We start from the raw sequence: 12,132 nt of genomic DNA, 5'->3' as shown, positions 1-12,132 counted from the left end.
TTCTTTTACAGAAAACTAAAAGGAGTGAAAACGTTCATGTAAGTGCGGAGCAACCATGAATTTAAAAGAACGCTTTGTTAAAAAGCGAGATTATACAAATATTTAAAACGAAAAGTAAGCAACGAAACAAGCATGAAAAAATATACTCTCAGTCAACGGAAGCTCAAAAGTAAGTAAGAAAAATCACGGCTCATGAACCCACCGCTGCATTCTGGTCAGCATTGACGCTAAAATCCTTAGCTCTTAGCTGGGCATCCTTCTCAATATCGGTAACAAACTCCCCTATCCTTCATCCCGTATCCTTCTCAAAATTTACATAAGTTCCTTTGGCTTAGTCAAGAATCTCTTTTGTAAGGGGCACTAACTCCGCTCTCCTTTGTCGAGTATGGTTTTGTCGAGTATGGTTCTATGTACGAGAAAAATTCTCTGTTTAAAGACCGATGTTTCTTCATATTGGCGCTTGAATCCGTTGCCCCTTATGGAAATTTAACTTCCTAACTCCTTTAGTGTCTCTATGCACCACAAGATGGTTTCGTTCTTGGAGTGAAACTCTACAGGTGCTGTGCCCTTTGCTGTCTGAAAATGTTTTCTGGCATCTTTTAACATATTGCCGCGGATTTCTACAGTAAGATGCCAATATTCATTCTATATTAGTATAATATTATTCCTTTTTGGGGAATGCTTACCAAATAATCCGACCCCACATTTTTTTTTTTTTTTTTTGTATAAAACCAAGTTGATGGTAAAGAGTTACAGGTTTTAATAAATAATCCGATTCCACATTTTTTTTAAAACCAAGTTGATGGTTTTAATAAATAATCCGATTCCACATTTTTTTAAAACCAAGTTGATGGTAAAGGGTTACAGGTTTTGACTAAACATCATGACAATAAAGACAATGTTATAATAGAAACAAATTTATCGGCTATTAATGCCGAAGTAATGATCAAGTCGATAATGTGACTTATTAACATAACAGCGGAGAGTCATTTGGGCTAATAATATATTCCACCTGTGATTAGCAAAGTTCCTTTCCACAATAAACTTGGTATTTTGCCAAATGAAAAGATACTTCGCTCAGAACTTATCCAACTTTACAGGAAATTATGATGCAAATGCGAAGGGTGAAAAATGAGATATGAAACTTTGGACGTTCTAATGGACTTTCTGCCTACTGATTAGTTAATCGATTATGAAGAAAATTTAGGAAAAGATAATTCATTCGCAGCATAGAACAGAGAAATCCCGTTTGGAATCTATAACATCTTCACAGGACTGATAAGCATTTTCAAGTGAGAAATTCGAGGAAGGAACCCCGTGAAGGAATGAACAGTATCTAATAAAAATTAAACAAGGGTTTAAACAAGAAAAAAATACGCCGAAGTTTCTTCGGCGCAATCGAGTTTTCTGTACAGCGTGCAATCAAGGCCACCGAATATAGATCAATCTTTCGGTGGTCTAGGTATAATGCTGTATGAGCCGCGGCCCATGAAACTTTAACTACGGCCCGGTGGTGGCCTGTCCTATATCGTTGCCAGGCGCACGATTATGGCTAACTTTAATCTTAAATTAGATGAAAACTACTGAGACTAGAGGGCTGCAATTTGGTATATTTGATGATTGGTGGGTGGATGATCAACATAGCAATTTGCAGTCCTCTAGCCTCAATAGTTTTTAAGATCTGAGGGCGGACAGAAAAAGTACGGATAGAATAAAGTGCGGACGGACAGACAAAGCCGGCACAATAGTTTCTTTTACAGAAAACTAAAAGTGAAATATGAATAATTTATTCTGTTTAATAAAGAGATGAAGCCTTCTTTGGCGTAAGTAAATATGCAACAATACAACCAATGACTAATACCATTTACTTTTCTACTCTATTTGCGTTCACAGTTGATGATTGCATTCGTGTAAGTCTAAATATAGACTTTGTATTTAAGTCAGTAATTATACTACGTGTATGCATGTGTGAGCAAGTATTGGGAAGTTCGAATCCCTGGCAAAGACGGAACGGCATGCATAGATTCATTTTAAACCTAGTTTGCCTCAACTGACCGAAGTAATGAGTATGGCGCCCCGCGGCAAATTCCTGAGATGTATGCTAGTATTGCACCAGCCACGGTTTTTTTGCCATGCCCCTAGGTTAGGTTAGGTTCGGAGGGGTTGGGATAAGTTAGGTTAGATTAGTACCTCTGGAGTAATTTGGGTGTGGGAAACATAATGAGATTATTTTCAAGAAAATTCTATGTTAGTTTTTAAGATATGGCATCCCGCTTTTTTTCAGGGAAATGCCCCGGTACTCGGTTACATCTCGGGAAAATGCTGTCCAGTGGTCAGTCGACTTTAACGGGTTGCAGCAAGGGTAGAGATAAGCACGGGGCGAGCAACCTTATACAAAAATGCCATGGGAACACTTTTCTAACATTTGTCCATCTAGAGAGCAAACAAAATATCAACCATTAACCCTTATGGGTTTTAACAAGAAAATTCTTGAGAAACTTTTAGACACTGCTAAATAGCACATTTAACTGTATTTTTCACACTAAAAATATATATATAAATATGATAGAGTCCCAGTAAGTTCCCCACTGTGCCCATTATGGCTAATGCCTCTCAGCGTTCCCTTGAGGGCAAATACTGGAAGGGTGTTCCATAGCAAATTTGTCTCTCTTAACGACATGTGGACGGCAATATTGCCCTAATTAGATCAAGAGAGGCTCCTGAAACCTATTTATTCTTGAAGTACATTAATGCTATACACCTTAATATACAGTTGAGCTCGATTACGACAACCAACTTGCTTTTTAGTTTCTGTAAAACAGAACTATAGAGATGGCTATTTATCTGTCCGTCCGCACTTTTTCTGTCCGCCCTCAGATCTTAAAAACAACTGAGGCCAGAGGGCTGCAAATCGGCATGTTGATCATCCACCCTCCAGTCATCAAACATACCAAATTGCAGCTCTCTAGCCTCAGGAGTTTTTAGTTCATTTAAGGTTGAAGTTGATCGTGCGTCTGGAACCGCTGTAAGTGCCAACAACACAGGCCACCACCGGGCCGTGGCTGAAAGTTTCATGGGCCGCAGGTGAGAGTTCCATGAGCAATGGCTGAGAGTTTCATACAACATTATACGCCGTACAGAAAACTTGATTGCGCCGAAGAAACTTCTGCGCATATTTCACTTGTTTATTGTCACAAATAAACCATTACAAGGTTTAAATATCAAGAGTTTTTAGAATCAGAACATTCACGTGTCAAGGTACAAACTTATTTAGCAGTTTTTCTCCAACATTTTAATTAAATAGTATCTGCAAAGTATTGCGACGAGATTTATACATAATCTTCTTATTGGCAAAACTAGCACGATAAAATTAATTCTCTATTGCAATATTTTAGAAATGAATCACATTCTTCTCTTTTTACTTGACGTATCTGAGAAAATATATTTTTTTTAAACTACAGATTTATACTTGTCAAACTATACCTAATGTTCCTAAATGATTAGTGTATGTCTGTATCATTTTCGTTCATTCCACAAAATTTAAGCTACTGATACCCGGGTCATTTATTAAACGTGTAATACGCGCGCGTACACACACACACACAAACACACACACACACACACACACACACACACACACACACACATATATATATATATATATATATATATATATATATATATATATATATATATATATATATATATATATACAAATCACAAATACATAAGTACAAACACAAAAGCTAAACATAATAGATAGCAAGGGACACTAAATAAAAAAAAGATAAAAATGACAGAATTTCATTAACCGTAATATGGCATATCTGAATGTTAATTACTTTCCCGTGTATGTGGACAACACCGAGGTTTGCTCAGACACAGTAATGACGTTTACTTATCAAAGCCAGTCCATTTAATGCATGAATTTCAAGAATTTTATCAGTCTTGCGACGTCCATAAAGTTTACGGTAGAATATGAATCAATCGATCGAATCATTAAAGAAATTACAAGGCAGATTATCTTGAGTGCGTTGGAAACGCAAAGTTACCTTGCATTTTCATTTTTATTAAAACCATCATTTTCCAGCAAAAGACTGTAGTTTCCTTTATGTATTCAGTGAGTTTAATATCCGCTCTCGGAAGTTTTTATGCACCAGTGAGTGTAATAGAAGTAAAAAGGAAAAGTTAAGATAATGGAAAAGAATTAATTATTTGAATACTGAAGTAACTCTTAGGTGCGAGTGAACTATTAAGGCCATTCTTAATCAGAATCATCTGTAGCAAAATAAAGGTTATGGACATTTTGTATCTTGCAAAGGCTGATAAGGTTTATGATGGGGAGAGCACAGATATGCTCTAAGATCGTGGATATGAGAGATGCTGTTTTCAATATATATATATATATATATATATATATATATATATATATATATATATATATATATAAATATATATATATATATATATATATATATATATATGTATATATATATATATATATATATATTTATATATATATATATATATATTTTTTTTTTTTTTTTTTTTTGAGAACAATCATCGAACAAACTGGGAGAAAAGAAAAATAAGATTTGCTGGTTCTGGCTTTGGGAAGAGGCGTATATCTTAATCCAGGATTATTGACAACTTGGAGAACCTTAATCTGTTTTAAATTGGACCCTCCTGTGATGTACCTAACGCTGATATTGTTTACAAGTGATGATTATTGTCTTTGCTGATTGTAATTTGTAATTTTACCCTTCGTCAACTACACAGCTTTGAAATGCAGTGTGTACCTTTTATTCTTTATGTTTGTTCATTTGCCACTTGATTTCCTACATGAAGGGACCAGCAGTTAGTGGCGGACCGCTGGAAATAAATGTTTATTTCTAAAAGGCTGATCTTATTTTACTATAGTAAAACTTTCTCGCGGTACTAAGAGATCTTCACTTTATAATTAAGAAATAAATAATGTATAATTAATGAATGAATATAAAAAATGAAACGTTCATGTATATATATACAGCATATATAATGTGTGAAATCAATAAGGCCATACGATGAAATAATGTCGGATCCAATTTCCACCGAAATCCTTTTGAAATTCGGGTTATGAAATGCCTCATTTCTCCCTTCCCACGCAGGCCCTGGAAGTCGTCTCGAGGAGGGAAATGCATCCAGAACTTGACCAATAAGCTTCCTCGTTTCATAATGGTTAGAGCGCTGCAGGCATTTCTCTCCAAGACAGACGTTCGGGGCTTGGCCCGGAAAAGAAGTTCTCCATTTCGTTCCCTAATCGGATTTACAAAAGGATTTCAGTGGAAATCGGTTTTAAAAACGTTAGGAAATCGAGAAGTTAGGCGTTTATTGCAAGGCCCTCTTATTTTCATATGCCTGGTGAATGTGACCAAATTAGCTTGCCATCAGTGACCTAGGGCACTGTTTCGTTTAACGGATACCCAATAGGTTTGTAAAGAATTTGCCCCTACTGATCTGTCCTTGACCAGGTTTCGAACGTGGGTTCTATCACTGGTGAGCTGAAAGTGCTAATATAATACACCTACCTTGATTATCAGGACTGTTACGAACCCCCTACAAATACTGTGCCACTCACCTCTTTACGCAGTTCCCATCGGATGCTAAGGTTCTTTTATTCAAACACCTCTTTCACCCCCATCCAGCAAACACTTACTCAGGCGCTTGCTTCTCCTTCCCCCCAAAACTTCCAAATAATATACATGTTCAAGTAAATACTGACCTCCATTCTCACCATGTGACCATGCCACCTCAAAACAGATCCATCAAGTCAACTATCCTAACCTTCATACCACAACTTGGCATCCGTTTGTTTCATCCCTTTTTCCCCTCACATACTTTCAGTATAAATCCTTCACTCCTATAAAGGAAACTTGGTTCAACAATCACTTCATATATTGCACGTTTTATCTTCAGGTAATCTACTACTGTCTTGTTTCAATGACGTGGTTTTCCTTTCCTCTCTAAATCATTCATCATCTGTTACATAAGTTACATACACTCCTAAATACTTTCCCTTAATACTCTTTGCTTTATTTCTTGTTAGCACTCACTTTCGACAATCTTTTAAAACAAACAATTTCGAAATCTCTTGCTAGTTTTTCCAGCTTTTCTTTTGTATTACCATCAGCTGCTGTATCATCCTCAAATAGCAGCCATTAACGCTTCATTCAAGATCCTTTTTCTTATTCCGCAACGTAATGTGTTTATCTCTCTTAGACATTTTGCATCACTCCATCCATAAATACATTAAAGAGCTGGGGAAACGTTACCTACTCTCGGCTCAGACCCACTTTAACAACAGACCTTTCACTCTTCTGTAATCATGTTCTAAAAAATGCTTGCCTTTCATCATCAAATTTCGTATCCTATGTCAACAAATTACCTTATACCCTTAACTCCTTCTACACTATATTGCAAGAATCAGGAAGGTTTTCTATTTTTCTCTAAAGCTTCTCGCATAACATACAGAACAATCACTCTATCTGCACAATCTCTCCTTTGTCTAAACCCTGACTGCTCTTACCAAAACAGCCGCCTTCCTCCTGCTATCTTTCTTACAGATATATGAAACGTCTATAGCCAGTGTATACTGAAATATGCGCTTGTGCGTATAAACGCTTATTCATACCTCATTCACATCCTCTCCCCTTTCGTGATTTATAAATAGAACATGAGCCATCCCCGACAAATGCAAATGACCTAGCTGAAAGCATAAAAAGCCTCAAATGATTTTTTACGAACGAAAGACCTTCCCTAAGTTGACAGCAGAATGACCCGTACTGTAGCTTTCGTTTTGTGCGTGAGGAATGTTTGATCATTTCAAAATCCACATTTCCAGGAACGAGAGAGAGAGAGAGAGAGAGAGAGAGAGAGAGAGAGAGAGAGAGAGAGAGAGAGAGAGAGAGAGAGTCAACTCTGATTAATGTTCTATAGCTGGAATCCGTCCATTTTTGTTTTTATCAAAATGGAGGACGATTCATCCCCAAATCAGGAACTGAATTCCCCTGTGTCACTGCGATCTCTTTCTCTACATTTCGAAATGGGACTAAAGTAAAATAAAAAAAAAAAAACTAACAGAAATATAACGAGATCTCAAAAATATACGAATGTTTTTTTACATCAGCTGGAAAAATACGAAATAGAAACCAGACAAGCATAAAAAAAACTACAGTTTCTTTATAATTACAGAGCATGAAAATTACTTGGAGAGGATAAAGGTTTTAGAATATATGTTTGACCAAAACAGAGCGCCACTCTCGGGAATTAACTTTAAATAATGTTTCCCATCACACGTCTGCGAAATTACAGGCTAGGATAAATAAGAAATGCTCATCAATGCTGTCACTAAAACAATTTTTATTTTGTTTTGACTCATTCTTTATGACGAGGGGATGAAACTAATCTAATTCCGTGCAGGATTGCAAATGCTTTAAATTATTAGAATGACATTAGTTTTAGGGAGGTGAAATAATAATAATAATAATAATAATAATAATAATAATAATAATAATAATAATAAAATAATAATAATAATAATAATAATAATAATAATAATAATAATAATAATAACAACAGACTGTGAAATGTCCAGAATATTCTTTTATCATTATAATGCAGAGGTCAAGGTGAGGAACCAAACTAGTGGAAACTAGTAAGAAGCTTCAAGAGCCTGTTAAATTCCAATCTTTAACCAGTAAGGACTTCAGCGAACCTGTTTAACTCCCATCTCTAACTGGTAGGGATTTACGAGAGCCTGTTGTAACTCCCATCTTTAACCAGTAAGGAGCTTCAGAAGCCTGTTTAACTCCCATCTTTAACCAGTAAGAAACTTCGAGAGCCTGTTTAACTCCCATCTTTAACCGGTAAGAAGCTTCGGAAGCCTGTTTAACTCCCATCTTTAAACAACAAGGAACTTCAAGAACCTGTTTAACTCCCATCTTTAACCAGTAAGAAACTTCGGGAGCCTGTTTAACTGCCATCTGTAACTAGTAAGGATCTTCGGGAGTTTGACTCCCATCTTTAACCAGAAAGGAGCTTCGAGATCCTGTTTAACTCCCATCTTTAACCAGCAGGGAGCTTCGAGAGTCTAACACCCGTCTTTAACTGGGGAATCTGCTTGGTGTTCAAAGCCCCAAGCTGCATCATTTTCTAACTCTAACCTTTTTTGTAATATTACAAGTACATAATGTGGATTAGTATTACTTCCCTGGGTAGTAGCGTTAACGTGAAACGTTTTTTGCCCAACTATTATTGTTATTACATGCATATCAAACAAGCAGATAAAGCATTAATTTGCTAAACGGCCGTTCATAAGAAACAGAAAAGCAGACTCAAGCAAAGTGAGCATTGGTGAATTACAGACAAAAAAATTAAAAAATAAGCAATGGAAATCCAAAAGAGCAACAACTGAGAGCGAAAATAATCACAACCCTGCCAGGAGGCTTGTTTCACAATTTTACAACAAAGGCAATAAAGGACTTTCGGCATTGGGCATCGTGATACCCTCGCTTGCCCCTCAAGCACGTGCAAGCAGCAGCCACTAAGCCTTAAAGCAATAGCAGAAGTTCCCAACTGGAAGAAAACCCATGGAATATGGCCAAGCACGGACTAGAACTTAACTGCATTATACTTTCAAGAAATGAGCATTTAAGCAAAATTATTTCAAACCAAAGTAACATACCTTCTGTGCAAACATGCGCATAGTTTCGAGATGCGTGTATATGGCATACAACGTTTTACCTGTGGAGGTTAAAAGGAAAAAAATTCGGCTGTCAAGGTTATGTCCTTTTATCTGCTGATTCTAAAATGAATATCAGTGCATATCAGCTCCGCCGTCTGTTCATGAGACACACCAGCACTATTGGCATATGCCACACTATTCATTTGGTATTTCTATAAAAATCTTACAATTGCCTCGTAAAAATGTCGAACAGAATACTTCTACAATGGTACGATTTCAGAATAAAATTATCCGCAATATGTAATCTTATCAATACCGTACTTTGACCAGTCAGTTTCTTTCAAACAAAGTCCATACAATCAGTAACCAAACATGAAACCTACTGCTTTTATCATTACACCAGCACAAATATTTACATTACAGCTTCTTAACTCTACTTATCACTAACTGAGGCATTATCAGTCTGGTTAATCACCAACTATCATTTTAATGACTAAATTGTCACCGTGACCCATTTGATAACAATCAACTAAGATCATTGCAAGCTATCACACACTTGGAGCGATTTAAATTTAATTCCTTGCACAGACATTATTCTGCATTGGAAAGCATTACATAAAAACATCGTGTGACTTTATTCGTAGTTATGCCTGTTAATGACAATCAGCCGGGTTGAATTTCATTCAGAATGATGATTTTGACTAAATACATCGGCAAATACATGGGTTATTTACTCAAAAAAAAAAAATAAAAAAAAACTTAGTGAAAAGTTTTCGACTGAAAAGCAAAATTATCTAGAGCCAGGCGCAAGATATGCTTATATCCTTCAATTTGTGATAAATACTTGTGTGTGTGTGTGTGTATGTATATATATATATATATATATATATATATATATATATATATATATATATATATATATATATATACATATATTATATATACATATATATACATATATATGTATATATATATATAATATATATATATACATGTATTAGCTACAAATGTCGTTAAAAACCAGTTGGCTCTACTTCTGGAATTTCACCTAAGAGGAGCTATAACCGATGAATGATTCAGTGCCTGGATATTAAACGACATTTGTAGCTTAATATTTTTGTATATAAAAATATCACAGAGATATGATAAAAAATATATTTATATATAAACATTTATATACACGTATGTATATATATATACACATTATGTATGTATGTATGTATATATATATATATATATATATATATATATATATATATATATGTATATATATATATATATATATATATGTATATAATATACATATTATATATGGAGACGTATCGTTCAGTAACATAAAGGTAAATATCACAGAGACATTTGTAAGCATTACAGCTGCGCAGAATTTCTTAGTAAGCATAGGAAGGTGCTGGTAAACATCTGATGGAGAAATCAAAACTGATGACAGAAGGACTGACAGGGGAAGAGCAGTCGGGATTTAAACAAGGAACAGGGTGAGTAGATCAACTGTTCGTTCTGAAACTGTTGTGTGAGGGGTCTGAAAATAAAAAGGAAACAGAACGGAATATAGAATTTAGGCCAAAGGCCAAGCGCTGGGACCTATGAGATCGTTCAGCGCTGAAACGGAAATTGACAGTAAAAAGGTTTGAAAGGCTTAACAGGAGGTAAACCTCTACAGTTGCACTAGGAAACAATTTGTTAGGAGAGGGCGGAAAGTAAGATGGAGTTGAGAGAATATGAACGGAGGTACACGAAAAGGAATAAAAGAGGTTACAGCTAGGGGCCGAAGGGACGCTGCGAAGAACCTTAAGTAATGCCTAAAGCGCACCGCGCGAGGTGCACTGACGGCACTAACCCCCTACGGGAGTAAATAAGAAGGAAAAGCAGTGAGTGGTTCGCATGAACTTAGAAAAAGCTTATGGTAGAATCGATAGAGGTAATATGGGGGGTTACTGAGAATTAAGGTATAATATATAAGTTATTGAGAGCGTTTAGGAGTTATTTACCATGGAAGTGAAGCACGTGCTAGAATATGTAGGCGGGAGAGTCACTGGTTTGGTGTAAAAAGTCCGAGACAAGCGTGTATTTCGTCTCTGTAGTTGTTTAGTATCTTTGTGGATGGAGCGATGTAAGAGGCCAGAAAAAGATGCAGTTGCAAAATTTTGCGATAAGAAAATGAATCGTGAATGGAGTGTGGCTTGGCATGTGCTTGCACAGGGTACAATGCTGATTGCAGACGGTAAAGGGAAACTCCACAAACCTGTACAAGTGTTGGAAAGTCTTCGCAAGCAGACAGAGTTTAGCGCAAATGTAAATGAGTGCAAATGGAAAGTATACAAAAGGTGTAATGAATGTTAATGTGCCAAGTGGAAGAATAGAAACGGTTGCTTCGCATAAATATTTGGGAGTAGGTATAATGGATGATGACAGGCTGAGAGATGAGGTGAATCACATAATAAATGAAGCAAAAGAGGTGTGTGAAAAGACTGTGAAAAGAGTTGAATAATTTAAGACAATTGAAACTGAACTCCATATGTTGAATTCGACTGAAAGAAAAAAGGTTTAAACAGTTGAGATGAACATTCTGCGTGGTATACGTGACGAAAGAAGAACTGACAGAGTGAGAAAAGTAGAGAGACATATAATAACTGGTAATAGGTTAGCGTAGGTGAGAGGATCGGGGTATTTTGAGTTGGTTCGACCATGCGGAGAGAATGGACGTCTATGGGTGGGTGAAGAGAGTTTACAGTTCAGAGAAAAACATACGAAGGGTTGGATGGAAGAGGTAATACGAGTATCGGAAAGGGAGAGCAATGGGCAGTAATAATCAGAAAACAAAGGAATATATAAAAGTATTTCATAATTTTTCTAATTTTCCGCTCATATTTTCACAAACAGATAATGCTTAGGCAAAGAAGAAATTCCATCAACTCGTGTTTTCAGTTTCGGATTTCCATTCCAAATTCGTTTGTGGAATTGAAAACAATATAAACCGATATTCCAGGAAAAACTTTTTCAAATAGTAAAAGGAATAACTCAAGTCCCAAGTCCCACTCCTGTCTATTAATATCAAGACATATCACACAAATTCAAAAATTCAATTTGGATAATTCATAAACTTCCCACGTTTCTGAAATATGTAAGCTTGAGCACACACCGCTTTTCCACATACTTATCAGATCAAATTGATACAGATAAAATCACAATAAAAACATAGAAGAGCTAACCCATTGCGGCGTATGAGGATTCAGAACAATGTGAGGGCTGATTGACCGGTATAAACTGGCGTCGCGGGGATTATGGTCTTCGACGTATATATGAGTATTACAGAAGGAGGTATGACAACGGCAAGTATCTCTGCAACATGACATCGACCATTGGTATCAATACTATTGTCACCTGCTGAGAAA

At 36.1% G+C, this 12,132-nt stretch overlaps 1 protein-coding gene across 4 annotated transcripts in view; it reads right to left on the bottom strand.

Annotated features, from left to right (window-relative positions):
• Positions 1-12,132, bottom strand: part of LOC136836047 (transcription initiation factor TFIID subunit 3-like) — a 37,459-nt gene that overhangs the window by 20,603 nt on the left and 4,724 nt on the right. For 3 of the 4 annotated variants that reach the window (XR_010852336.1, XM_067099932.1, XM_067099933.1), the window contains exon 2: positions 8,723-8,781. The exons of the other annotated variant lie outside the window; for it this stretch is intronic. Coding sequence is in view for 2 of the 3 variants with exons in the window: in XM_067099932.1 (XP_066956033.1) it covers positions 8,723-8,743 (21 nt within the window). In the remaining variant the exon portion in view is untranslated. The remainder of the gene's footprint in view (positions 1-8,722; positions 8,782-12,132) is intronic. 4 annotated transcript variants of the gene reach the window in all.

The sequence above is a fragment of the Macrobrachium rosenbergii genome, chromosome 56 (assembly GCF_040412425.1).
Source record: "Macrobrachium rosenbergii isolate ZJJX-2024 chromosome 56, ASM4041242v1, whole genome shotgun sequence".
Taxonomy (NCBI): Eukaryota; Metazoa; Arthropoda; class Malacostraca; order Decapoda; family Palaemonidae; genus Macrobrachium; species Macrobrachium rosenbergii.
This window is presented reverse-complemented; position numbering and strand designations above follow the sequence as displayed.